A 25,065-nucleotide genomic window follows, 5' to 3' on the forward strand; every position below is an offset into this window, starting at 1 on the left:
AGTCAAAAAGCAAATTTGAGTGATTTTTTTATTCTAATTCAAGATGGGTCGTAAAGCAGTGGAAACAACTCGCAGCATCAACCCATGCATTTTGTCCAGGAACTGCTAATGAACGTACAGTGCAGTGGTGGTCCAAGAAGTTTTGCAAAGGAGACGAGAACTCTGAAGATAAGGAGCATAGTGGCCTGCCATCAGAGGCTGACAGCCACCAACTGAGAGCATCATCGAAGTTGACCCTCTTATAACTACCTGAGAAGTTGCTGAAGAACTCAACCATTCTACGGTCATTCAGCATTTGAAGCAAATCGGAAAGGTGAAAAAGTCTGATTAAGTGAGTGCCTCATGACCTGATCGAACATTTAAAAAATTGTCATTTTGAAGTGTTGTCATCTCTTACTTGATGCAACAAAGAACCATTTCTCCATTGGATTGTGACATGCAATGAAAAGTGGATTTTATAAGACAACCAGCAGTGGTTCAGTGGCTGGTTGGACTGAGAAGCAGCTCCAAAGCACCTCCCAAAACCAAACTTGCACCAAAAAAAGGTCACGGTCACTGTTTGGTGGTCTGCTGTCCATCTGATCCACTACAGCTTTCTGAATCCTGGCAAAACCATTACATATGAGAATTATGCTCAGCAAATGAATGAGATGCAACACCTTCAGCCGGCACTGGTCAACAGAATGGGCCCAGTCCTTCTCCACAACACCCCACCACACGTCGGACAACCAATACTTCAAAACTGAACGAACTGGACTACAAAGTTTTGCCTCATCCACCATACTCACCTGACCTCTCACCAACCAATTTCCTCTTCTTCAAGGAGCTTAACTTTTGCAGGCAAAACACTCCCACAACCAGCAGGAGGCAGCAAATACTTTCCAAGAGTCTGTCGAATCCTGAGGCATGGATTTTTATGCTACAGGAATAAACAAACTTATTTCTTATTGTCAAAATGTGTTGATTGTTAATAGTTCCTATTTTAATTTAAAAATATGTATTTAAGCCTAGTTATAATGATGATGCTGTGAAAGGGCTGCACTCAATATGCCAGCAAATTTGGAACACTCAGCAGTGGCCACAGGACTGGAAAAGGTCAGTTTTCATTCCAATCCCAAAGAAAGGCAATGCCAAAGAATGCTCAAACTACCGCACAATTGCACTCATCTCACACGCTAGTAAAGTAATGCTCAAAATTCTCCAAGCCAGGCTTCAGCAATATGTGAACCGTGAACTTCCTGATGCTCAAGCTGGTTTTAGAAAAGGCAGAGGAACCAGAGATCAAATTGCCAACATCCGCTGGATCATGGAAAAAGCAAGAGAGTTCCAGAAAAACATCTACTTCTGCTTTATTGACTATGCCAAAGCCTTTGACTGTGTGGGTCACAATAAATTGTGGAAAATTCTGAAAGAGATGGCAATACCAGACCACCTGACCTGCCTCTTGAGAAATCTGTATGCAGGTCAGGAAGCAACAGTTAGAACTGGACATGGAACAACAGACTGGTTCCAAATAGGAAAAGGAGTACGTCAAGGCTGTATATTGTCACCCTTCTTATTTAACTTCTATGCAGAGTACATCATGAGAAACACTGGGCTGGAAGAAGCACAAGCTGGAATCAAGATTGCCGGGAGAAATCTCAATAACCTCAGATATGCAGATGATACCATCCTTATGGCAGAAAGTGAAGAGGAACTAAAAAGCCTCTTGATGAAAGTGAAAGAGAAGAGTGAAAAAGTTGGCTTAAAGTTCAACATTCAGAAAACGAAGATCATGGCATTTGGGGAAACAGTGGAAACAGTGTCAGACTTTATTTTTCTGGGCTCCAAATCACTGCAGATGGTGACTGCAGCCATGAAATTAAAAGACGCTTACTCCTTGGAAGGAAAGTTATGACCAACCTAGATAGCATATTCAAAAGCAGAGACATTACTTTGCCAACAAAGGTCCATCTAGTCAAGGCTATGGTTTTTCCTGTGGTCATGTATGGATGTGAGAGTTGGACTGTGAAGAAAGATGAGCACTTAAGAATTGATGCTTTTGAGCTGTGGTGTTGGAGAAGACTCTTGAGAGTCCCTTGGACTGCAAGGAGATCCAACCAGTCCATTCTGAAGGAGATCAGCCCTGGGTGTTCATTGGAAGGACTGATGCTAAAGCTGAAACTCCAGTACTTTGGCCACCTCATGCGAAGAGTTGACTCATTGGAAAAGACTCTGATGCTGGGAGGGATTGGGGGCAGGAGGAGAAGGGGACGACAGAGGATGAGATGGCTGGATGGCATCATCAACTCAATGGACGTGAGTTTGAGTGAACTCCAGGAACTGGTGATGGACAGGGAGGCCTGGCGTGCTACGATTCATGGGGTCGCAAAGAGTCGGACACGACTGAGCAACTGAATTGAACTGATGATGATTTTAAAATTCACAATCTGAAATCACTATTACTTTTTTACCTAACTAATATAACCTTAGGTCATACCTCTTTCCATATAAAACCCTTTCAAAGTAAACCCTCACAGCTCCATATACGGATTAAGTACTTTCTTTCCCAGCTCCTGTATTTTTGGATCACATTACACACTGAAGTCTATCCTACACAGTTGTGTTAGGCTGTTATAATCAGAGTCTTTTTTCAATGCCTGCACAATTCGTATTAAAGTAGTGACAGCAAACTTATACTCACCCTTCAATACCCAGATTTACTTCTTTCCCATTATTTCCAACTTCCCAATTCAGCAATACTCACTCCTCTGTTCCTAAAGCATTCTGGACAAGGTTCTTTTACAACACAACTGTATGTTGATCACTGTGATTCCTTCAGTGGTTCTGGCCTTAATAACAATGGCTAACAATTCCTGAATGCTCAAAATGGACCTGGGGCACTTTATCTTTCTTCACTTGGGTTTCACAACAACTACAGTAATCAGGCACTGTTTATTACCATTTTACAGGTGATAAGACTCTTAAGTCAGCTTCCCACTCTTCCTATCCTATACAATATACTCCCAAATCAGTCCCCAATCTTGGAACATCTACCCTGTTCCCTTTCCCCTCTCTAGCTCCTCCTTGAAAAGGGATAAGGAAATGTACAAAGCAAACACCATATATCCTATCCTCTTTTGAACCCACTAGATTATAAATTACCAGGGCTCTACAAGTGTCTCTCCTGCTCATAGTTTATCCTCTGTGGTGCTCTATACACAGTTAGGCCGACCAACTGTTTGTAAGGATACGTACCATTCAACCCCCAACCTTAAAAACTACCAATTCAATCAAAACCAAACCAGAGCAACTCTTCCAGACTTCTTGCCTCTCAAATTGCTATCACCAGACCACTTTCAGTAAATACACTTCACTTCTCTTTCTCAGAAGGATGGGGTCATCTGGAAAGAGTTTCCTCAAATTCCCACCAGTACAATTCAGGCTCTGGGTTTCATCTTTTATCCAACCACAATCTCAGAAGAAAGTACATTTCTTTTCTAAAACCTGTCCTAATCAACCAAATCTACAAGTCCGCTCTCACTGTTTCACTGGAAGCACTTTCCACAGACACTGTCCACCCTATCTGGCGTTCACTCTGCTCCAGGTCTGCCACTATTGCCAGCTGTTCCCCTCTGAAATGTCCTGCTGCCTCTCTGGCTGCAGTGCGGCCCGGGCTCAGGCCTCTCTGTGCATTTTCTCTCAAGCTGGCTCTCCATTCTCCCCATCTCAGTCCCTAATACTCAGCTCTCTACCCACAGCCCTGACTTCTCATTCCACCTCTAATCCCACGGCATCAGTTCATCGCATTACTTCAGATCTGACATGACAAACACCAAAGTTCCATCTTCTCTCCAAAAACAACCTCTCTTCTAAATTTCCATTTTTCCTGTCACCCAGATCAAAATTTAAAAGTGACTTTTAACCAAAACACCCTTCATCTTTAACATACCATCATTAAATCTGTCCATTCCTTTGACTGCAACACCTCTTACTTCATTCCTTCACTTCATTGCCTGCTGCCATGGCTCTCAATTCTAGGAGAGAGAAGCATTTTCCCAACAACCCTTTGGTGAAAAGTCCAGCATTCCAATCTCGACTTTCCACAACTCTTTAAAGGACAATTATGGTTCTCCAAAGTCCCCAAACCAAAGTCCTAATCCTCTGAACTCAAGGTTCCAGACCCTCAACCTTCCCCTTCCTCACCACTAGGCCCACCCGAGGTTCAGGCACTCAGTCTCAGGCACGCAACAAGCTCATTCCAACCCCCAATCCCAATCATAATGGGCCCCCTTCTCCTAACATACCTTTTCCCTTCCTTCCTATCTATCTAAATTCCATCCATTTCTTAAAGCCCAAGATTGACTGTCTCAGTATTTTGCCTCCAACCTGAGGTACTTGAAAAGCACAGGCGGGGTTTTGGTTTTTTTTTTTTGGCCGTACCCCCATGACTTGTGGAATCTTAGTTCCCCAACCAGGAATTGAACCTGGGTCCGAGCTGTGAAAGTGCCTAACCACTGGACCACCAAGAAAAGTGAAAATCAAAGTTGCTCAGTAGTGTTCGACTCTGCAACCCCATGGACTGTCAGTCAGTCAGTTCAGTTGCTCAGTCGTGTCCGACTCTTTGAGACCCCATGAATCGCAGCACGCCAGGCCTCCCTGTCCATCACCAACTCCTGGAGTTCACTCAGACTCACGTCCATCGAATCAGTGATGCCATCCAGCCATCTCATCCTCTATCGTCCCCTTCTCCTCCTGCCCCCAATTCCTCCCAGCATCAGAGTCTTTTCCAATGAATCAACTCTTCGCATGAGGTGGCCAAAGTATTGGAGTTTCAGCTTTAGCATCAGTCCTTCCAAAGAAATCCCAGGGCTGATCTCCTTTAGAATGGACTGGTTGGATCTCCTTGCAGTCCAAGGGACTCTCAAGAGTCTTCTCCAACACCACAGTTCAAAAGCATCAATTCTTCCACGCTCAGCTTTCATCACAGTCCAAGTCTCACATCCATACATGACCACAGGAAAAACCATAGCCTTGACTAGACGGACCTTTGTTGGCAAAGTAATGTCTCTGCTTTTGAATATGCTATCTAGGTTGGTCATAACTTTCCTTCCAAGGAGTAAGCGTCTTTTAATTTCATGGCTGCAGTCACCATCTGCAGTGATTTGGAGCCCAGAAAAATAAAGTCTGACACTGTTTCCACTGTTTCCCCATCTATTTCCCAAGAAGTGATGGGACCAGATGCCATGATCTTCGTTTTCTGAATGTTGAGCTTTAGGCCAGCTTTTTCACTCTCCACTTTCACTTTCATCAAGAGGCTTTTGAGTTCCTCTTCACTTTCTGCCATAAGGGTGGTATCATCTGCATAACTGAAGTTATTGATATTTCTCCCGGCAATCTTGATTCCAGCTTGTGCTTCTTCCAGTCCAGCGTTTCTCATGTACTCTGCATATAAGTTAAATAAGCAGGGTGACAATATACAGCCTTGAAGTACTCCTTTTCCTATTTGGAACCAGTCTGTTATTCCATGTCCAGTTCTAACTGTTGCTTCCTGACCTGCATACAAATTTCTCAAGAGGCAGGTCAGGTGGTCTGGTATCGCCATCTCTTTCAGTATTTTCAACAGTTTATTGTGACCCACACAGTCAAAGGCTTTGGCATAGTCAATAAAGCAGAAGTAGATGTTTTTCTGGAACTCTCTTGCTTTTCCCATGATCCAGCGGATGTTGGCAATTTGATCTCTGGTTCCTCTGCCTTTTCTAAAACCAGCTTGAACATCAGGAAGTTCACGGTTCACGTATTGCTAAAGCCTGGCTTGGAGAATTTTGAGCATTACTTTACTAGCGTGTGAGATGAGTGCAATTGTGCGGTAGTTTGAGCATTCTTTGGCATTGCCTTTCTTTGTGATTGGAATGAAAACTGACCTTTTCCAGTCCTGTGGCCACTGCTGAGTGTTCCAAATTTGCTGGCATATTGAGTGGAGCACTTTCACAGCATCATCTTTCAGGATTTGGAATAGCTCAACTGGAATTCCATCACCTCCACTAGCTTTGTTCGTAGTGATGCTTTCTAAGGCCCGCTTGACTTCACATTCCAGGATGTCTGGCTCTAGGTCAGTGATCACACCATCGTGATTATCTGAGTCGTGAAGATCTTTTTTGTATAGTTCTTCTGTGTATTCTTGCCACCTCTTCTTAGTATCTTCTGCTTCTGTTAGGTCCATACCATTTCTGTCCTTTATCGAGCCCATCTTTGCATGAAATGTTCCCTTGGTATCTCTAATGTTCCTGAAGAAATCTCTAATCTTTCCCATTCTGTTGTTTTCCTCTATTTCTTTGCATTGATCGCAGAAGAAGGCTTTCTTATCTCTTCTTGCTATTCTTTGGAACTCTGCATTCAGATGTTTATATCTTTCCTTTTCTCCTTTGCTTTTTGCTTCTCTTCACAGCTATTTGTAAGGCCTCCCCAGACAGCCATTTTGCTTTTTTGCATTTCTTTTCCATGGGGATGGTATTGATCCCTGTCTCCTGTACAATGTCACGAACCTCATTCCATAGTTCATCAGGCACTCTATCTATCAGATCTAGGCCCTTAAATCTATTTCTCACTTCCACTGTGGAATTCTCCAGGTCAGAATACTGGAGTGGGTAGCCTTTCCCTTCTCCAGGGGATCTTCCCAACCCAGGGATTGAACCCAGGTCTCCCGCATTGCAGGCGGATTCTTTACCAGCTGAGCCACAAGGGAAACCCAAGAATACTGGAGTGGGTAGCCTATCCCTTCTCCAGCAGATCTTCCCCGACCGAGGAATCGAACCGAGGTCTCCTGCATTGCAAGCGGATTCCATTCCATTGCAGGCGGACTGCCAGGAAAGTCCCTACTTCTTTTTCTAGTTGTTCCAAGTACTTTAAGTTCTGCCTTTTCAGTTTTTCTATCTGATTCCACCCAGAATACACAGCAGCCATTTGTTCAACTGTACTGCTGCTGCTGCTAAGTCGCTTCAGTCGTGTCCGACTCTGTGGGACCCCATAGATGGCAGCCCACCAGGCCCCGCCATCCCTGGGATTCTCCAGGCAAGGGCACTGGAGTGGGTTGCCATTTCCTCCTCCAATGCATGAAAGTGAAAAGTGAAAGTGAAGTCGCTCAGTCATGTCTGACTCTTAGTGACCCCATGGACTGCAGCCTTCCAGGCTCCTCCGTCCATGGGATTTTCCAGGCAAGAGTACTGGAGTGGGGTGCCATTGCCTTCTCCGTCAACTGTACTCATACGGCTAAAAGAAATTTAATTAATCAGCTTAGAAAAGCATATTCCTGGAGACCAGGGAACACGTCCACAGTTTTAAAAATCATCCCTGCACCTAGAAAACTTTGTGTAAAGATGCAATAAATTCTTGTTAACCAAGACAGAACCTGGAGACTACAATGTGCATTTTAAGAAGCATCCTACAGTTTTCATAAGCTTTCATTTTTAAAATTCAGTTTTTATCTGTTCCTTGACACCCAAAAGGTTTATAATATATAAATTCACACATTTTCAAATATTCTTTAGGTTAATTCTAAAAAAAGAAACCATAGGCATCAAGGGTAGGAGGGTATGATGAAGCTGGTAAGCATTTCATAAAAATATCGGTTCAGATCAGTCTTAGTTATTACACTTGCTCTAATTTGACGAGATTATTTTTTGGCCACTTAAAATAAATTTTACAAACTTTAGCATGAAAAAAATTTTACCACACACACACACAAAAGGCAGGGATGTTAAAATCTGCTCCATAAATAAAATGAAAAAGCTCTCCTAGAAAAATAAATACAAATTCTGACTCAACACATAGACGTCTCTTCCAGAGCACTGGATTAGTAAGTTTAACTTAAAAAATGACCCAGGAGATGTATTAGACAGTGTTCTTGGGTTGCTAGAACAGAAACCAAGTCTGGGAATCTGTAGCCAAAAGGAATGTACTAGAAGAAACATCAAAGGGTCAGAAAACTGGAGTGACAGGGACTACGGGGCCAGGCTTGGAAGATGGGCCTATACCCTGGCCCTCTAGGGCTGGCGGCAAGAGGCACGGCCTGGCCAACAACACGGACATGTGCTCAGCACACAGCTACTTCGCTCCTCACCTCCCTCAGCGGCCTCCTCAGAACCCAGTCCCAAGGGCTGAGCAGCCGACCTGCAGCACCCACATGGGCCCATCAGAAGAGAGAAGGCAAGCTGGCACCTGCGGTGCCTGAGTCCTGCACCCACACGGGCCCATCAGAGAAGGGAGAGGGCACGCTGGCACCTGCAGTTCCTAAGTCCTGCACCCACACGGGCCCATCAGAGAAAGGAGAGGGCACGCTGGCCCATTTGGTTTCTGGGCTGTGAGTGGCCTCCTCCTCTCCAAGAGGGGCTTTCTCCAGAAAGAAGAGGATGCTCTGAGGAAGGAGGAGCTGGCCAGAGATCCTAAATATAATAAACACCTACCCCTCTCTCCAAAGACACCCACTTCCAAAATTATTCACAGAACGATGCAATATTAATCCATACTCTGATTTTCTGCCCGAAAAATCAATCCTTCAGGAAACTCCGAATCCCTGAGCCACAGTCCCAAGTTCTTCTCCAGACGCTCTACTGTGACCACTGTTGCCTCAACGGCCCTTGGCCACTTCTGCTCAGTCTGACCACAGCATACTCTCCACAAGTCCCTGCTCAAGTCCTCTGCCCCAAGTCCTTCCAAGCCTCACATGTTCTCAAACCCAGAAGAATTTACCTCCCTTACTTTTTCTCCCACAGCACTATGCTGCTAAGTCGCTTCAGTCGTGTCCCTCTGTGTGACCCCATAGATGGCAGCCCATGAGGCTGCCCCATCCCTGGGATTCTCCAGGCAAGAACACTGGAGTGGGTTGCCATTTCCTTCTCCAATGCATGAAAGTGAAAAGTCAAGGTGAAGTCACTCAGTCGTGTCCGACTCTTAGCAACCCCATGGACTGCAGCCTACCAGGCTTCGCCATCCATGGGATTTTCCAGGTAAGAGTGCTGGAGTGGGGTGCCGTTGCCTTCTCCGCCCACAGCACTATATTTGTACTTAAAAAAAAAAAAGTTTTAGCATCAAAGCAGAGCAATTCACAGGGATTATCTTTTAAATAAATGTAAGTTGCCTCATTAGTTTTCTTTTATGCATTTAAAATAATTTCCTCAATATGCAGTAAAGTACGAATTTTTAATGGTACGTAGTACTTATATCATGAAATAAAAAATAACAGACAGATCTTGAAGGATTTTTCTGGTTCCAGTGGTAGTTCACAACTGGTAGGGTTCTCTGTTGACTTTTTTTGTTTTCAAGTCCATGGGAATGAGGAAGAATAATATCCTTTTTCCTCCCTCAGACACTAATTGGGTTGGTCTCCCTTCTTAATTTTCTTTTTCCCAGCACAGACTGGGGTGGGGGCAGAGCAGGGAGAGAGGGAGAGGATAAGAACTATCTGTATCCAGAGAAAGGCTTCTCTCTCCTTTTCTTCTGCCATATCAACGGTAGCTGCTCCATAGCAGATGGTCTGAGGAAGAAGGCAAGGTGGCGGGACACGTACAGTGTCACCGAGTACACCGTCTGCCCTGTCCGCTGTCTCTCCTGACACTAAAACTGCCATAGACGGTTAAACCATGGGAATCACTGAACTACACCATTTTAAGATCTACTTCAAATATCACACTTTACTGTAATTCCTGCCTTAGTTATCTAACTCCATGCCAGACCCTATGAAAGTCGGGGCCTTATTCACTGAACACAGCACAGTGCCTAGCTGAATTAATAAGCAGACAACTGAGGTTCAGAAATTTCCCCCCCAAAAGAAAAAAAAAAAAAAGAAATTTCCCCAAACGACCTTCTTACTCCAATTTTCTCCAACCTCAAGTTGCAATGAAGTAGAAATTGCCTTTTTCTGGGTTATATATTTACATAGCTGACACTGAATACTGACTTGTGCCAGTCCCTGGACTAAGTGTTATATATAATAAATAATTTCACTTAACCTTCCCAAAGTACAATGAAATAGGAGAAAATGAGGTGTAAAGTAATTTGCTCAAGATCAGAGACTAGTGAGTGTAAGAGCCAGGGCTCCCTCCCTGACCGACTCCGGGGCCCAAGCTCTTCACTACCTCAGACATCAAACCTGAAACGCCACCCAAGGGGCCTGGGCAGCGCCTACGTGTCTGAAGTCCATCAGATCATTCTGACAGAGACACATCATGTTTCCAAAGTAAAGAGGTAATAACATTTTCATCTCCACAAAGAAATAGGTCCTCTCCCATTTTTCTTGAAACATGGAACCCTTTTTCTCTTCTTTCCATTTTTGAGAGAAATTTACAAGGGCACAAGAAACATTTCCCCCTAACTCTACCTTCAAAAGGGAAGAACATCTTAACCACCACAACAAATGGGAGCTGACCCTGAGCCCTGGTATCACAGAGATAAAGACAAGACTCCTTATTTGAAAATTTTCAATATTAGTTTGTTGGATACTAATATTTTTTAAATTCTTAATCATCTTGCAGGCCAAACACAGCCATGAGCCAACAGTCTGTGGTCCTCAAAATGTTTCAGGACAAACAGGCTTTCAAGGGCTATACATCCAGGCATGACCTTCCATGACCTACCTGGCCCAATGTCTCCCACCTGGAATATTTTCATCGGCTACCCAAATCCAACCAAGACATTCAGGTGTGGTGTCACACACCCCAAGCAACTGTCCCTAATATTCCACCTCATTTTCAGTCTCCATCAAATTCCTCTCCTTCGCTTCTCTAATTTTACACTCTAATTTGCATCTTGCAACAGTTTAAAGCTCCTCAAGAGCTCAGATTCTGTATTCTACATGTCTTTTATTTTATATTTTAATTGGAGGATAATTACTTTACAGTATTGTGACGATTTCTGCCATACATCAACATGAATCAGCCACAAGTATACATATGTCACCTCCCTCTTAAACTTCCCTCCCACCTCCCTCCCCAACCCACCCCTCTAGGTTGTCACAGAGCTTTGGACTCCCCGTGTCATACAGCGAATTCCCACTGGCTATCTACTTTACATATGGTAATACATATGTTTCAATGCTACTCTCTCAAATCATCCCACCTTCTCTCTCCCCTACTGTGTTACTCTACACAGCTTAAACCCCTCAGTTTGAAGTATTCTTTACAGACACCACAATTACTTCTGTACTTAAAAAAAAAAAAATCCTTTTGAAAGAAAAAGTCACTCAAGAGTGCCTAGCTGAAGAACGATACCAAGTTAGTTCCTTATTCATACCAATGAAAATACCATAGAAATACAGTTATCACATACAGAGACTAACTCATTTTACCAGTAAAATCTAAAGGTTTCGTTTTACTATTAGTAAACGCAGTCTATCCAAACTACAAAATCTCCAGGGAAGAAATCATCATTGCAGTGAAACCCTGAGTCAGGGCTCAGCACATTCAACAAATGACGACTGAATATAAGTCTAGTAAACAAGTCATTTAGTAAACAAGCAACTAATCAAAAGTTCCAATTACCAAAATATATTACCTCATGGTATTCATTATAAAAAGTGTTTTACAAAGGCATATAACTTTTCTTATGGCATATTTTACTAGGATTCTTAAATATTCCAAAAAAAATCACCACCATTCCTTTTTATAGGAGTAGCAGCACTGTATGTATGAGTTCCTATCCATTTCTGTTCATCATTGCTAAGCTGCTCTCATAAAGCTAATGAGAAGTGTTAAATAAGTCTTCCAGACAATTCTTTAAAAGGACTTTTTTCTTTCCTCTTTTACGAACAAAGAGATCAACTAACTATATACAAAGAAAGTCTACCTAAGGGATCATTTCTTTTTTATGTTTATAATACTCTTTTCTTTATAACATTTTGCTTCCACTTGCTTTAAATTTTTATTCTTTCTGTAATAAGCTTTTTCCTGGAGTAGAAATTCACTCTTTATCTCTTTTTGGAAGTGCTCACAAAATACCACAACATAAGATAATGCTTTACAACACTTGAGTTATTAATTTCCCATTTTAAAGGGGGTTAAAACCCATCCTGCACTGCCTACAATTTGTTTTATTAAGTGCATTTGGACAAAGCACACAAACACACATACTCTTCAGTTGAGTTCAGTCACTCAGTCGTGTCCGGCTCTTTGCGACCCCATGAATCGCAACATGCCAGGCCTCCCTGTCCATCACCAACTCCTGGAGTTCACTCAAACTCACGTCCATCTAGTCAGTGATGCCGTCCAGCCATCTCATCCTCTGTCATCCCCTTCTCCTCTTGCCCCCAATCCCTCCTAGCATCAGAGTCTTTTCTGTGCCTCAGATACGTAACTAGACTCACAGCAACAGCCCGCTTCTGGTTAGCTGCACTAAGCAAGCAGCCGCAGAACACAACGTGAACAGTGAGACGTCAAAAAGAAAGTTTAAAAATCACTTCCTGTTTGTTTTGCCAATACTTTTGGTGCTCACATTTGAATATGGGTGTTTCATTCTAGTAATTTGTTTCTATTTCAAATTAAATCAGGTTACAGGGCAATCAGTCATACCTTCCCACACCCAGTTCTCCCTGTGAAGGAATGTTAGAAAGAGAGAGAGAGGTTAAAGGCCGGGTCTGTGAGAAGGGAAAAGAACAGTTTTCTTTCTTCCTGAGTAGGAAAAACCCAGCTCTTCCCTACTGTGCGCTTCTTCCCTGTGAGTCTCTACTGCTCACACAGAAGGCTTCTGATCACTAATGCTTGGCTCTGACGTCTAAGACTTCCAATCAGCAAATGTGTGTGGGGTTTTCCACACCAAGCCAAGTCTCTGCAATGCCAGCTGGGTGTCCCACAATTTAACTCAATTCTGCCACTATCCTCTCAGAGAAAGTGTCTACCTCGAGATCCCACAGGTTACGGTCTCAGTCCTACGAGACTGTCCCTGTCGCCCTTCAGATGGCAGTCCCCAGCACAGGTGTAACCTGTGCTTCTGACCAACCAGCTACAGATCAGAGGTGCCAATGACCCCTCTCCTTGGGTTCCTCCAGACCTCAGGGAAACACTTCCTTACATTTACAGTTAATGAAAGGACACAGGGGAACAGCCTGGTGAAGAAAGGTCCTGTCCGGTCAGAAGGGTCCTGCGTGCAGGAGGCTCTGCTCCCATGGAGTCTGGGCGCATCACCCTCCCCGTGTGGATGTGTCTGCCCACTGGAAGTTCTCCCAACCCCACAGAGGCTTCACCATATAGGCATGATCAAACATTTAACTCCATTTTCAGATTTTCTCCCTTCTCAAAAGAAGTGTGTGTTGGGGGGGGGGGGAGGGGTTTGCTGAAAATTTCAAGCTTCAAATCATGGCTTGGTCTTTCTGGTGACCAGTTCTCATCCAAGAACCATTCAGGAGCCCACCAGAGCTGCCTCGTTAGAAAAAGACACTCCTATCACACAGGTAATTACAAGTTTCAGGAGTCCTGTGTCAGGAACAGAAGTCAAGGACCAATATTAGAACAAGAGACACTCCTAGTGTTTTTGTCACTTTGGAAATTAGAAGAGTCTAAGGAGCTCTATGCCAGGAACCAGGAACAGAGATCAATATATACATTTTCTATCATCTCACAGTTTGTCTCAGGAGGAGCTGAAAAGCCACAACTCCACTCAGAATTCTCCCTCCTCCCCACTCCACAGCTGGGGACAAAGGGACATGGCTAAAGTGAACAGCTGCCTACCATACACCATCCTGAGAAGAAGAGACTATGGCTTAAAAGGTCAACTCTGAGTAGTCTAAAGAATGAGATTTCAGAAATCAGAAAATACACTCTGACCCACAGGACTGCTGAGCTGCTTTTAAGAAGCTTGAAGGGAAGTAGCTTCCATTTGACAGCACTCTCCTGACACACACAGCCCACTGACAACACATCCCCCTTTCGAAAGAGCTGATCTCTCTCTCTTTCTCTCTCTCTCTCTCTCACACACACACACACACACACACACAGAGAGACAACCACTCGATTCCTAGAAGTTCCCCACTCTAGAAGGATCCCTGGCATTTAAGGTAAACAAACCTCAATAAAACTAGGTAAGTATTCAAAAATCATAGGTATTCTAGTGGCCTGGGTTCAAATACATTTCTAGGAAAAACTGGCAAACTTTTGCTCTATTAAAAAATGTCCTCCGACCTTTTCCTTGCAATGCACTGCAGTACTGACTTGTATAAGCTAACTACCTGACTTGTGTGCAACAGCCTACTATACACACACACACACACATGTGCACACAGAAAACCTCTGAAAGAAGAATCAAGAGTGAGAAACAGGGTGGCTAGAGAAGATGGGTGGGAAAGAGATCCACCTTTCACTCCATATCCTTTGCAAGTTTTGAATTTTGTACTGTGTGCATAGCGTTACCTATTCAAGGTAGTCTTTCTGAGTAAGTTACCCTAAAAAGAGTGTAAAGAAACTTTAGGGTCTCTATTTCACTCCTTTCAGACCTATCTCTTGAAAAGACTACAGTATTTTATCTCTACCTGTACAATACGTAAATACACTGGTATTTTTGCTTATTTACTGGTATTTACATCAGATGCTTCACAAAAGCAATGGCTTCCATTCTGTCTTGTTCATGACAGTATCCAATCTGGAAGTAGGCACTCAATAAAAGCTTGTAGGACAAATGAATAAATAAATGAATAAATCTAAGAATGAACACTTGGATTTCCCTGGTGGTACAGTGGATAAGAATCCACCTGCCAGTGAAGGGGACACGGGTTCAATCCCTGGTTTGGGAAGACTCCACATGCCATGGAGCAACTAAGCCTAAGAGCCCCAACTACTAAAACCCGTGCGCCTAGAGCCCACCTGCGACGAGAGAAGCCCCCACAATGAGAAGCCCGCACACCTGAAAGAAGGGTAGCCCCCACTCTGCGACTAGAGAAAGCCCGCCTGCAGCAACAAGACCCAGTGCAACCAAGGGTTAACTGATTAATTTAAAAAGTGAACACCTTTTCCTATTCAAAAGGTTAGGAAGAAAAGGCTTCAAAAAGGCTGGGAAAAAGACTGAACACTCTTGAGGATCTATGTTACCTCAGCACAAAAATTCTCAAAATGGATTCAAGTTTTCGTGAATGTTCAGAGTATTTTACGCAGAAACTCAGGTGCATATGTTTTATTACTAAATTTTAAGTTTGAACTTTATTTCCAAATTCAACTCCTTATTCTTCTTTTATCCATATATTATCTTTTTTTGTCCATGATGGTTTCTTTGTTCTGTTTCATGTTAACCACCATCAACCAATCCTTTAGATTCAGCACCCATAAACGTTACACCTTGTTTCTATTACTCTGACCTACATCAAGACAAAAGTGATGATGACAGGAAAATTTTATGAGCATACCTACTAATCTTTATTTTCAAATTAACTACTTTAATATTCACAAAACTGCAGAATCCAAATTTGACATATGTTTGACAATGAACCACTATCAACAAGTCATTAAAACAGTATCACTACTTGATTATAGTTTGTTGGTGTGTTTATTTAATTGTTAATAAAACTTTCCCGGCTATCAGCAAAATGAAAATCCTTTTCCCTAGGCATCACTAGGGTTGGGGATCAGTACAGCATATCAAGTACCCAACACAAATCCTGTGAGATGGCACAGACTTTCAAGTTCAACATCTGAAAGAAATCCTAAATGTCCTATGATAGAACCATGCAAAGAGACTCTGAAAGGATTTACAACCAAATACACACACACCTTCTGTAAGCTGATACTCAAGAGTATCAGACACCTTGTGGTGGTTGGTTTAGCCGCGAAGTCATATACGACTCTTGTAACCCCATGGACTACAGCCTGCCAGGCTCCTCCACCCATGGGATTCTCCAGGCAAGAATACTGGAGTGGTTTGCCATTTCCTTCTCCAGGGGATCTTCCTGACCCAGGAATCGAACCCAGGTCTCCTACATCACAGGCAGATTTTTTACCGACTGAGCTACGAGGGAAGCCCACCTAGTCACAAAGGCTGGAAATAAAACAAGAGCTGGGAGACTTCTCTGAGACCTACCTATCAGCACTTTACTGGTAGACACTAGCATGTGGTATCTCTTGGTTATTTTCAGTTCCTCCACTAGACTGCAAGCTTCCTGAAAGTAGGGACTGCATGTTCACTCATTCATTCACTCACACAGTCAACAAATAATATTGAGCATCTACTACTATTCTAAGCACTGAGGACACAGGAGTGAATAAAAAAGATAAAAGAGACATATCCCTATCCTCAGGGACTAGCCTGAGATCAGGTGAGAGGAAACAGACAATACACAGAATGAATACACAGTATGTCTCGATGGTGGTATGTGCTGCCAAGAAAAAAAGCGTTAACAGATGCACAACGGACTGCTGTTATCTTATACAGGGTGATCATTAAAGACCTGTCTGATAAATTTAACAAAGACCTCAGGTGAAGGAGGGAGCCACGGAGATACCACGGGGGAGAATCAGCACAGAAGCTAGAGGGCTGGAAGAGTGGGGTGAGAGAGAGGGAGGGTGATGAGATGAGGTCAGAGCTATGGCAGGGGACCAGAGCACCAGAGCGCGGGTTTGCTGAGACAGACCACCACTGGAGCAGAGGAGTGACAGAATCTGACTTCTGTGTCAGAAGACTCACTCTACCACTGTAGCAGTGAGGACTAGAGGGGTAAGGGCACAAGTAGGGAGACCAGTCAGGAGGATAAAGTCATAATTCAGGCAAGAGGCAAGACGGGGTTAGGCCAAGATAGTGCAGTGGAGGGAATTCCCTGGCAGTCCTGTGGTTAGGATGCTGTCCTTCCACCGCAAGAGGCAGGGGTTCAATCCCTGGTTGGAGAACAAAGATCAAGCAAGCAGCGTGGCACAGAAAAAAAAAGAAAAGTGTGCTGAAGGAGTAAATAAACAAATGTGTTCAAACAAGAGCCTTGCCTTTTGCTACTATTTCTATTACTGTTTCAACTAAAGCAGATACACAACACTCTATTTATTGAAAAATGAGACTCACCCAAAAGCAAAAGATTAGGGCAAGAAGTAGAAAAGAATAATGAAGATCGCAGTACAATTTCAGACTAGAATCCACAACTTGGGAAGTCGGTATAAAAGGAGGTAATGGGAGAAACATCTAACTGACTAACTTGTGTTTACTAGGCAGGCACAAGGGAAAGCGTATGGGAATGCCCGCATGTGTGCGCACACGTGCACACACACACACACACACACACTCGCTCTCTCTCTCTCCCCCCTTCTCTCTCTCTCATACACACACACACAAAGCCTCAGGAAAGATGCAGAAACACAAGGATCAGAAATGTGCAGTCAGCTGGATCCATGCACTCGTGGTGACTCCAGAACAGTCCCCGAGATACGCTACAAAAGGACTCCCCAACCGGCCTGGGCTCCACTGGAAGCTCTTCACCATGGTTCTCACCCCTGATGAGTGCCACCTGAGCCTTACTGCCCTCTCTGGAGCCTGGGGGAAGGTCCTTTCACCTGCTCCCCTGGGGGCATTTTTACTGACAAACACTCAGGCTACCAGAGTCTCCACTCACTGAGGGTCTTCAGTCGGTCATCCCCTCACCCAACCTAGTGAGCTCAAAGATCTGAAGAAATGAGAACCAGGAACCCCATGCCAAGAGAGGCAGGGCTCCTGATGGAAAAGCTCAACAAACAAAACTAAGACCTTTAAGAACAGTTTTGTTCTTTGTTTTTTAAAAGATATATATAGTGCTACACTCAATATGCCAGCAAATTTGGAAAACTCAGCAGTGGCCACAGGACTGGAAAAGGTCAGTTTTCATTCCAATCCCAAAGAAAGGCAATGCCAAAGAATGCTCAAACTACTGCACAATTGCACTCATCTCACATGCTAGTAAAGTAATGCTCAAAATTCTCCAAGCCAGGCTTCAGCAATACGTGAACCGTGAACTTCCTGATTTTCAATCTGGTTTTAGAAAAGGAAGAGGAACCAGAGATCAAATTGCCAACATCCACTGGATCATGGGAAAAGCAAAAGAGTTTCAGAAAAACATGTATTTCTGCTTTATTGACTATGCCAAAGCCTTTGACTGTGTGGATCACAATCAAATGTGGAAAATTCTGAAAGAAATGGGAATACCAGACCACCTGACCTGCCTCTTGAGAAATTTGTATGCAGGTCAGGAAGCAACAGTTAGAACTGAACATGGAATAACAGACTGGTTCCAAATAGGAAAAGGAGTACGTCAAGGCTGTATATTGTCACCCTGTTTATTTAACTTATATGCAAAGTACATCATGAGAAACGCTGGACTGGAAGAAACACAAACTGGAATCAAGATTGCCGGGAGAAATATCAATAACCTCAGATATGCAGATGACACCACCTTTATGGCAGAAAGTGAAGAGGAACTCAAAAGCCTCTTGATGAAAGTGAAAGTGGAGAGTGAAAAAGTTGGCTTAAAGCTCAACATTCAGAAAACGAAGATCATGGCATCCAGTCCCATCACTTCTTGGGAAATAGATGGGGAAACAGTGTCAGACTTTATTTTTCTGGGCTCCAAATCACTGCAGATGGTGACTGCAGCCATGAAATTAAAAGACGCTTACTCCTTGGAAGGAAAGTTATGACCAGCCTAGATAGCATATTCAAAAGCAAAGACATTACTTTGCCAACAAAGGTTCGTCTAGTCAAGGCTATGGTTTTTCCTGTGGTCCTGTATGAATGTGAGAGTTGGACTGTGAAGAAGGCTGAGCGCTGAAGAATTGATGCTTTTGAACTGTGGTGTTGAAGAAGACTCTTGAGCGTCCCTTGGACTGCAAGGAGATCCAACCGGTCCATTCTGAAGGAGATCAGCCCTGGGATTTCTTTGGGAGGAATGATGTTAAAGCTGAAAGACCAGTACTTTGGCCACCTCGTGCGAAGAGCTGACTCATTGTAAAAGACTCTGATGCTGGGAGGGATTGGGGGCAAGAGGAGAGGGGGACGACAGAGGATGAGATGGCTGGATGGCATCACCGACTCCATGGACATGAGTCTGAGTGAACTCCGGGAGTTGGTGATGGACAGGGAGGCCTGGCGTGCTGCGATTCATGGGGTCGCAAAGAGTCGGACACGACTGAGCGACTGATCTGATCTGATCTGATATATATATTTAATAAAAACAGTTTTAATGCACAAGGAAATCTGAGATGATCCAGTCAATACTTACCTTTCTGCCTCAGTAAAAAAGACCCCTGAGGAGCAACTTCAACTTTCCCAAGCACTGTGATGTCACCCCCATGTATAGTCAGTATCACTAGCCTTTCCAGGAGAGTATTTCACATTGCTAGATATTTCAACTGTCTAAAACGCCTGTGCCACACTCCCCTACCAGGCCAGGAAGGGCAGAGTACAAGCAAGCCCACCCCTAATATCTCTCCCTTTCTGTAATCAGAAAATGAAGAAAAGGAATGGGTGTAAGAGAGAAGATTTCACTGGAAGTGCTTTAGGAAGGCCCAGGGTGAATACCATGACAAAGATGAATGTCATAATACCCAATTTAGTGTAATAAAATCTTACTCAAGAAATATGTTTAAGTCTTCTGTAATGTTTATGATAAAATATTAATTGGAAAATATGGCAGATTAAAAATATAAATGCAGAAACTTTCCGGCAGTCCAGTGGTTAGGACTCCATGCTCCCACTTCAGGGGCACAGGTTCCATCCCAGGTCAGGGAACTAAGAATCCACCATGATGCACAGCTTAAATAAGTAAGTAAACAAAGTATATTTATTTGCTAATCTTTGTCAGTCACAATGTAGTCGGTCCATGATCTTCACTGTGGGTCTACTGCTGAAATGCAAGTTGTCTTTCATATACTATGCCTACCATGTGTGACCTGTATTTTTCAGCTCTAGATTTTAAGAAGAAAAACAAAAACCTGAAAACATTCATGAAGTGATCTATATGCAGAGTCTGTCTGGACTTTTAAGACTTCTTTTCCATCTTTTTTAGTTTTCTAATCCATATTAATCGAGCAGCAATTTTTTTTTTAGTAACTTGAAATTATTGGATCATTCCAAAGCATTTGAAATATTTTTCACAAAACCATTCTTTTTGAACTCAAATTTCACCAACTGACGTCATATTTAATTACATTGCACAATTACAATTTTCAGTGTATTACAACAAATATATACAGATATAGAGATAAATACAATGCATATATTACAAAAAAAATAAATAAATACAGGGATCAATACAACTGGTTGGGAGGCCACATGGTCTGGAACCTGTCAGGACCAGCAGCTCACAGAGTAGAATCAAGTGCACAGTGTATCAAGTGGTTAAAGCAGAGGCTGGGCAAGAGACTGTCCACTGCACATCAGGTGCACTGTAAGAAATGTTAACTATCACCAACGCCCCAACCTAAAGGTTTTAATTTATCAAAATGTCACCATAATTAGTAAAACATCTACGGAGGGAAATTTTCCTGCTACTGATGCTTGTTTATCAACAGGAAAAGCAGACAGAGATTTGAAGGAAAGAGAACTCATTTTCATCATGTTGTTGAGTCTGCCCCTCCAGGCTTCCTGCCTGCCTGTCTCCTTTGTAACTGTATCACAGAGCCTGACATTTAATGAGTGCTCAATAAAGCTGCTCAGTAAACTTGCTGAATATGTTCACACACCCCAACCTGGATCAGTATCTCAGCTGCTATCACTGCTGGCCTATAAATAAAATTTTCTGGGGCTGGAGAAATGGAATGCTAGAAGGTTTGACTCATGGTCTATTATCTGCTAATATTTCCATCTTTTTCTTTACATTGTAAGTATGTTTCTTAACACTGATTAAATTTATAAATCAGGATCCTATTCATACTTACATTATTATTGTTTTAATGCTAATATTGATAGTATCCTGTAAATTATTCTATCTTGATTAAAGCCATTAGTGCTCATTAAAAAATAAAATTGGGTTGAATGTCCTATTGCGTTTGAATTTCACATTCCCACAATGCGTGGCGGCTAATGCTTCCAGTTTCTGGCACTACTACTGAGAACATAAAAGTTCTCCTGGAACTAACAAATTACTTCCCTTCCAACACAATTATATAATCTGAGAATTGAATGGCACCCTAGAGATTATTCCGTGGTCCAAAATCCCTCCCAATTAAGGGTTCCAATCAAAAACCACTCAACTTTTTGGGACAACGAGGGATGTTTATCTTTACATCCCATGTTACAGAATGCTGCACTGATATAGTAGGCTCTTAATACATATTAAACAAATCTAAAACACACCCCTTTCATTAATTTTATTCTTCCTAGGCTTTAGCTGTATTATCTACTGAATCTGTAATTAAAGATTTGCATGAATCTTCTGCTCATTAACCAATGTTCAGAAAGAAATTCAGTAGAGGAAACTTCATGATCAGTCAAATGTTTTAACATCAATGCTGCTTGTACCGTTGCATAATAAGCCTTTAACAGAAAACAGAAAACCAAGTCTTCATTACTTTGCTTATGATCCATAAGGGGTTTCCAATTTATCCAAAATATTCACATGTTCTCAATTCCTTATGATTTATTTAACATGTAAAGTCTTGTCATTCATACAATTATATACCCTTCTACTTATAATTGGGGTTCCCACAGATTTAACCATATTACTGCAGTAAGACATGTTATTATGCTAATTAGTTTTCCCTCCAATTAACAGCCTGTGATCCCGTCTGATTTCCCACAATACGACATGATAATGGAGAGAACAAAGCCTCTGGGGCAGTAAACATCACCATTTTACTTTATGCAAGTATGTATCCCAAAACAGTACACAATTTACAGCAAGGCACTGCCTAGCAGCTATTACAATGCATCGGTTTTGAGTACTTTTACAATATACATTTCCAAATCTAGTTTCCTACTGTTTTGCTGAAAGGGAACACACAAAATCTCTCAACAGAACAATTACAGTGCTTTTATTAACTTTTTTTTTTCCCACGCAATAAATTTCCACTTCCTCCTAAATATCTCTGGACAGCAACTTCTGGCAACCCATCTGTCTTTCATCACAGCTTCTTTTCATAACTAACGGGTCAAGTTCTTTTCTCTCCATTTCAACACGATGTACTGTACTTGCAGCCCTGCCACGATAGCCCACTGCTGCATGCTGAAATACAGCATATTGAATTTCACTGTCCTTCATTGTTTCCAGTTTAACTGCCATTTTACCACCATACACACGAGAGGAATGCGTTCCCACAGGCATCTTATTAATTTCCAAAGCAGCTATTCTTTGAGGATTTACAAAAAAACATTTGCCTTCTCTGAATTCCCTTTATTACCAGAGAAACGGCTTTGAGGAGTTTCGAGATTTTTTTTTATTATATGCAAAAAGAAACTGATTCTAAGCATTTCTATTTTGCAAGCAAATTTAATCCTAAAGATCTTCCTAGGGCAATGGAGGAATGTCCGGGCAAAGATTCTTAAAAGACCGATTTTGGCTTTCCCAATTAAAATGAAAAAATTTTCAACCCACAAAGATTATCTTATCAAATTGTCCTTTCTTCTCAGGCTTACACCATATGGGCTACCCAGCGCAGTAGAAAATAAACAACTGGCTTTGGCTTTTGCACAACGCCCTAAATCTTCCTAAAACTCCCCCCACCGCCTCGGGCTCCCAGACGTACATAATCCCTCGGCAAACCCCGAACCTGCCAATGAAGTGGTTGCTTTCTCCGCCACAAAGGGCCGGCCCCGCGCCGCGTGCACGGCGGCTCCTGCACACACACATGTGCCGGGCTGGCCTGACACAAGCGCGGGGCTGCCCTCCCCGGACCCCAAGCCGCAGGCCCGACCCGAACGCCGCGCGCTCTCCCCGGCCACCGCCTTCTGCCCTCCGCCCCTCTCTCCTCAGTGACAGGATGCCCGCTCGCGAGTGCCCGGCCGCGAGCTGCCGTCCCCGTCGGCCCGAACCTCAGACCCACTTCCCCTCCGCCCACCGTCCTCGTCCCTTTCCCCCTCGCCCTCGCCTCAGGAAATTTCGTCGGAACTTCACTCGGGCCGAACCGAGCGGCCGGGCCCGGGCCGCGCCCCCCACCCCCCACCCCGCGCCTCAGTCCGAGGTGACCACCGACCCCGGAGACCCCCGGCCGGCCCCGCGCCTCACCTCCTCCTCACTCTCGCTGCGGAAACACAGGCACGCGGCCCGCTTCTTGTAGCCGTCGCCGTCATAGGTGCGGGTCTGGTTCGACTTGAGCTTCATCATCCTCCGGGCCCGAGTTGGGGGGTGCGGCGCGGGTCTCGGGAGTCGAGGGTGGGGAGCCCGCTCCGGACGGCCGCGCGCGCGCGCGCGCCCCCGGCTCGGCCAAGGGAAGCAGGGAGGGGGAGCCGCTACTGCGCTACACGGCTCCGCCGCTGGCTCGCCGCGGCCGCCTCATTCCCCTCGGCCGAGGCCCCGCTCCGCCGCCGCCGTCACGGCTGCCGTCGCCGCCGCCGCCGCGGCCGCCGCCCCCTCTGCCGCCGCCACCCCCGACGACGACCGCGCCGCCATCTTGGGCGCGCTACGTCAGCGGCGTAAGGCCGCGCCGGCCTGCGGGACGGCCGCGCGCTCGCAGCGCCTGCCGCGTTCGGGAATCGCGCCCTCCCAGTCCGCGCGGCGTAAACGAGCGTCTGGGATGAGAGGGCGCCGCGGCTCGACGCAGCCACTACGCCAGTAGCGTAGGGGCGGGGACTGGGAGCCGCTCTAGGAGGAAGCGGAGGGGAAGAGGGTGCGGGTACTGGGCTTCCCCGCTCCGCTAAGGAGGCGGAAGCGAGAATTTGCCCAAGGTCACGCCGCCTGGTCCTTGGCCTTGCCCATCCATCAGGGAGCGAGTGAGAGAGAAGGTCTAGAGGTAAAAAGTAGGATGCAGTTAAACGTAATGGAGAGTGCAACCCGAGATGCCTGGAATTAAGCACTGCACAGAAACGGGGCAGAAGGTGGTGCGCATTGCATTGACATCCAGGATCTCTGACAAGTCTATGGGCTGGGTCATGTAGTTCACTGAAAGGACAGGTGTTTTATCTTACATCTCTTTATCGTGCAAAAAGGCAAATGCTTCATCTTTAGGTATACAGGAGGGCTAGAAAGGAGTGAGGAAGACAGTGTGTAAATCATAAGGCATCATCATTTGGGCAGTAAAAGAGGATATATTGTGGATGTCAAATAGATTCTCCAGGGAAGGACATACAGCCAGACGCCCTCCAGCAAGGTAGAAGGAGTGTGACTTGTGAAAGTTCTTAATAGCCCACACCGAAAGTAGTCCATGTGGATGCTCCGGAGGTTCTGAAAATCCTGTGTGGGATTTGTTTGTGAACTGCTTATTACCCTCCCCCGCCTTTTTTTTTTTTTTTCTTTTTTTGAATTTGTATGTATTTAGCATAGTCCAACCCACTCCAGTGTTCTTGCCTGGAGAATCCCAGGGACGGGGGAGCCTGGTGGGCTGCCGTCTATGGGGTCGCACAGAGTCGGACACGACTGAAATGACTTAGCAGCAGCAGCATAGTCCGAAAAGATCAGGATTTGAAGCCAAACAAACCTAAGTTGGAATTCATTTACATAATTTATACTCCTCTAAAATAGAAATAAATGCATTTGACACCTGGCACATAGTAGTCACACAATACATTGTAACTACAAACATACCTCGATTTATTTCACTTTGTTTTTGTCTTTTTACAAATTGACGGACTGTGGCAATCCTGCATTGAGCAACTTTTTTCCAACAGTATTTGCTCACTTGTCTCTGTGTCACATTTTGGTAATTCTTAAAATACTGCAAGTTTTTCATTATACTCTGATCAGTGATCTTTGAAGTTACTGCCATAACTTGCTGAAGGCTCGGATGATGGTTTGCATTTTTTAGTGATGAGGTTTTTCCTTTTTTTGGTTGTAGTGGGTCTTCATTGCTGCTCACAGGCTTTCTCTAATTGCAGTTAGCAGGGGCTACTCTCATGTTGCAGAGCACAGTGCTTCCCTGGTGGCTCAGATGGTAAAGAATCTGCCCGCGATGTGGGAGACCTGGGTTTGATGCTTGGGTTGGGAAGATCCCCTGGATAAGACAATGGCTACTC

General features: G+C 44.1%; 1 protein-coding gene across 2 annotated transcripts in view; it reads right to left on the reverse strand.

Moving 5' to 3' along the window:
* Positions 1 to 23,523, reverse strand: part of NUDT3 (nudix hydrolase 3) — a 123,569-nt gene extending 100,046 nt beyond the window's left edge. For both annotated transcript variants that reach the window (XM_086371210.1, XM_086371209.1), the window contains exon 1: positions 23,123 to 23,523. In XM_086371210.1, the coding sequence (XP_086227336.1) occupies positions 23,123 to 23,221 (99 nt within the window). In that variant the 5' untranslated portion in view covers positions 23,222 to 23,523. The remainder of the gene's footprint in view (positions 1 to 23,122) is intronic.
* Between the last annotated feature and the right edge of the window lie 1,542 nt (positions 23,524 to 25,065).

The sequence above is a fragment of the Bos grunniens genome, chromosome 23 (genome assembly GCF_055505025.1).
Source record: "Bos grunniens cultivar Pamir isolate PY7600 chromosome 23, Bosgru_T2T1.0, whole genome shotgun sequence".
Classification (NCBI taxonomy): Eukaryota; Metazoa; Chordata; class Mammalia; order Artiodactyla; family Bovidae; genus Bos; species Bos grunniens.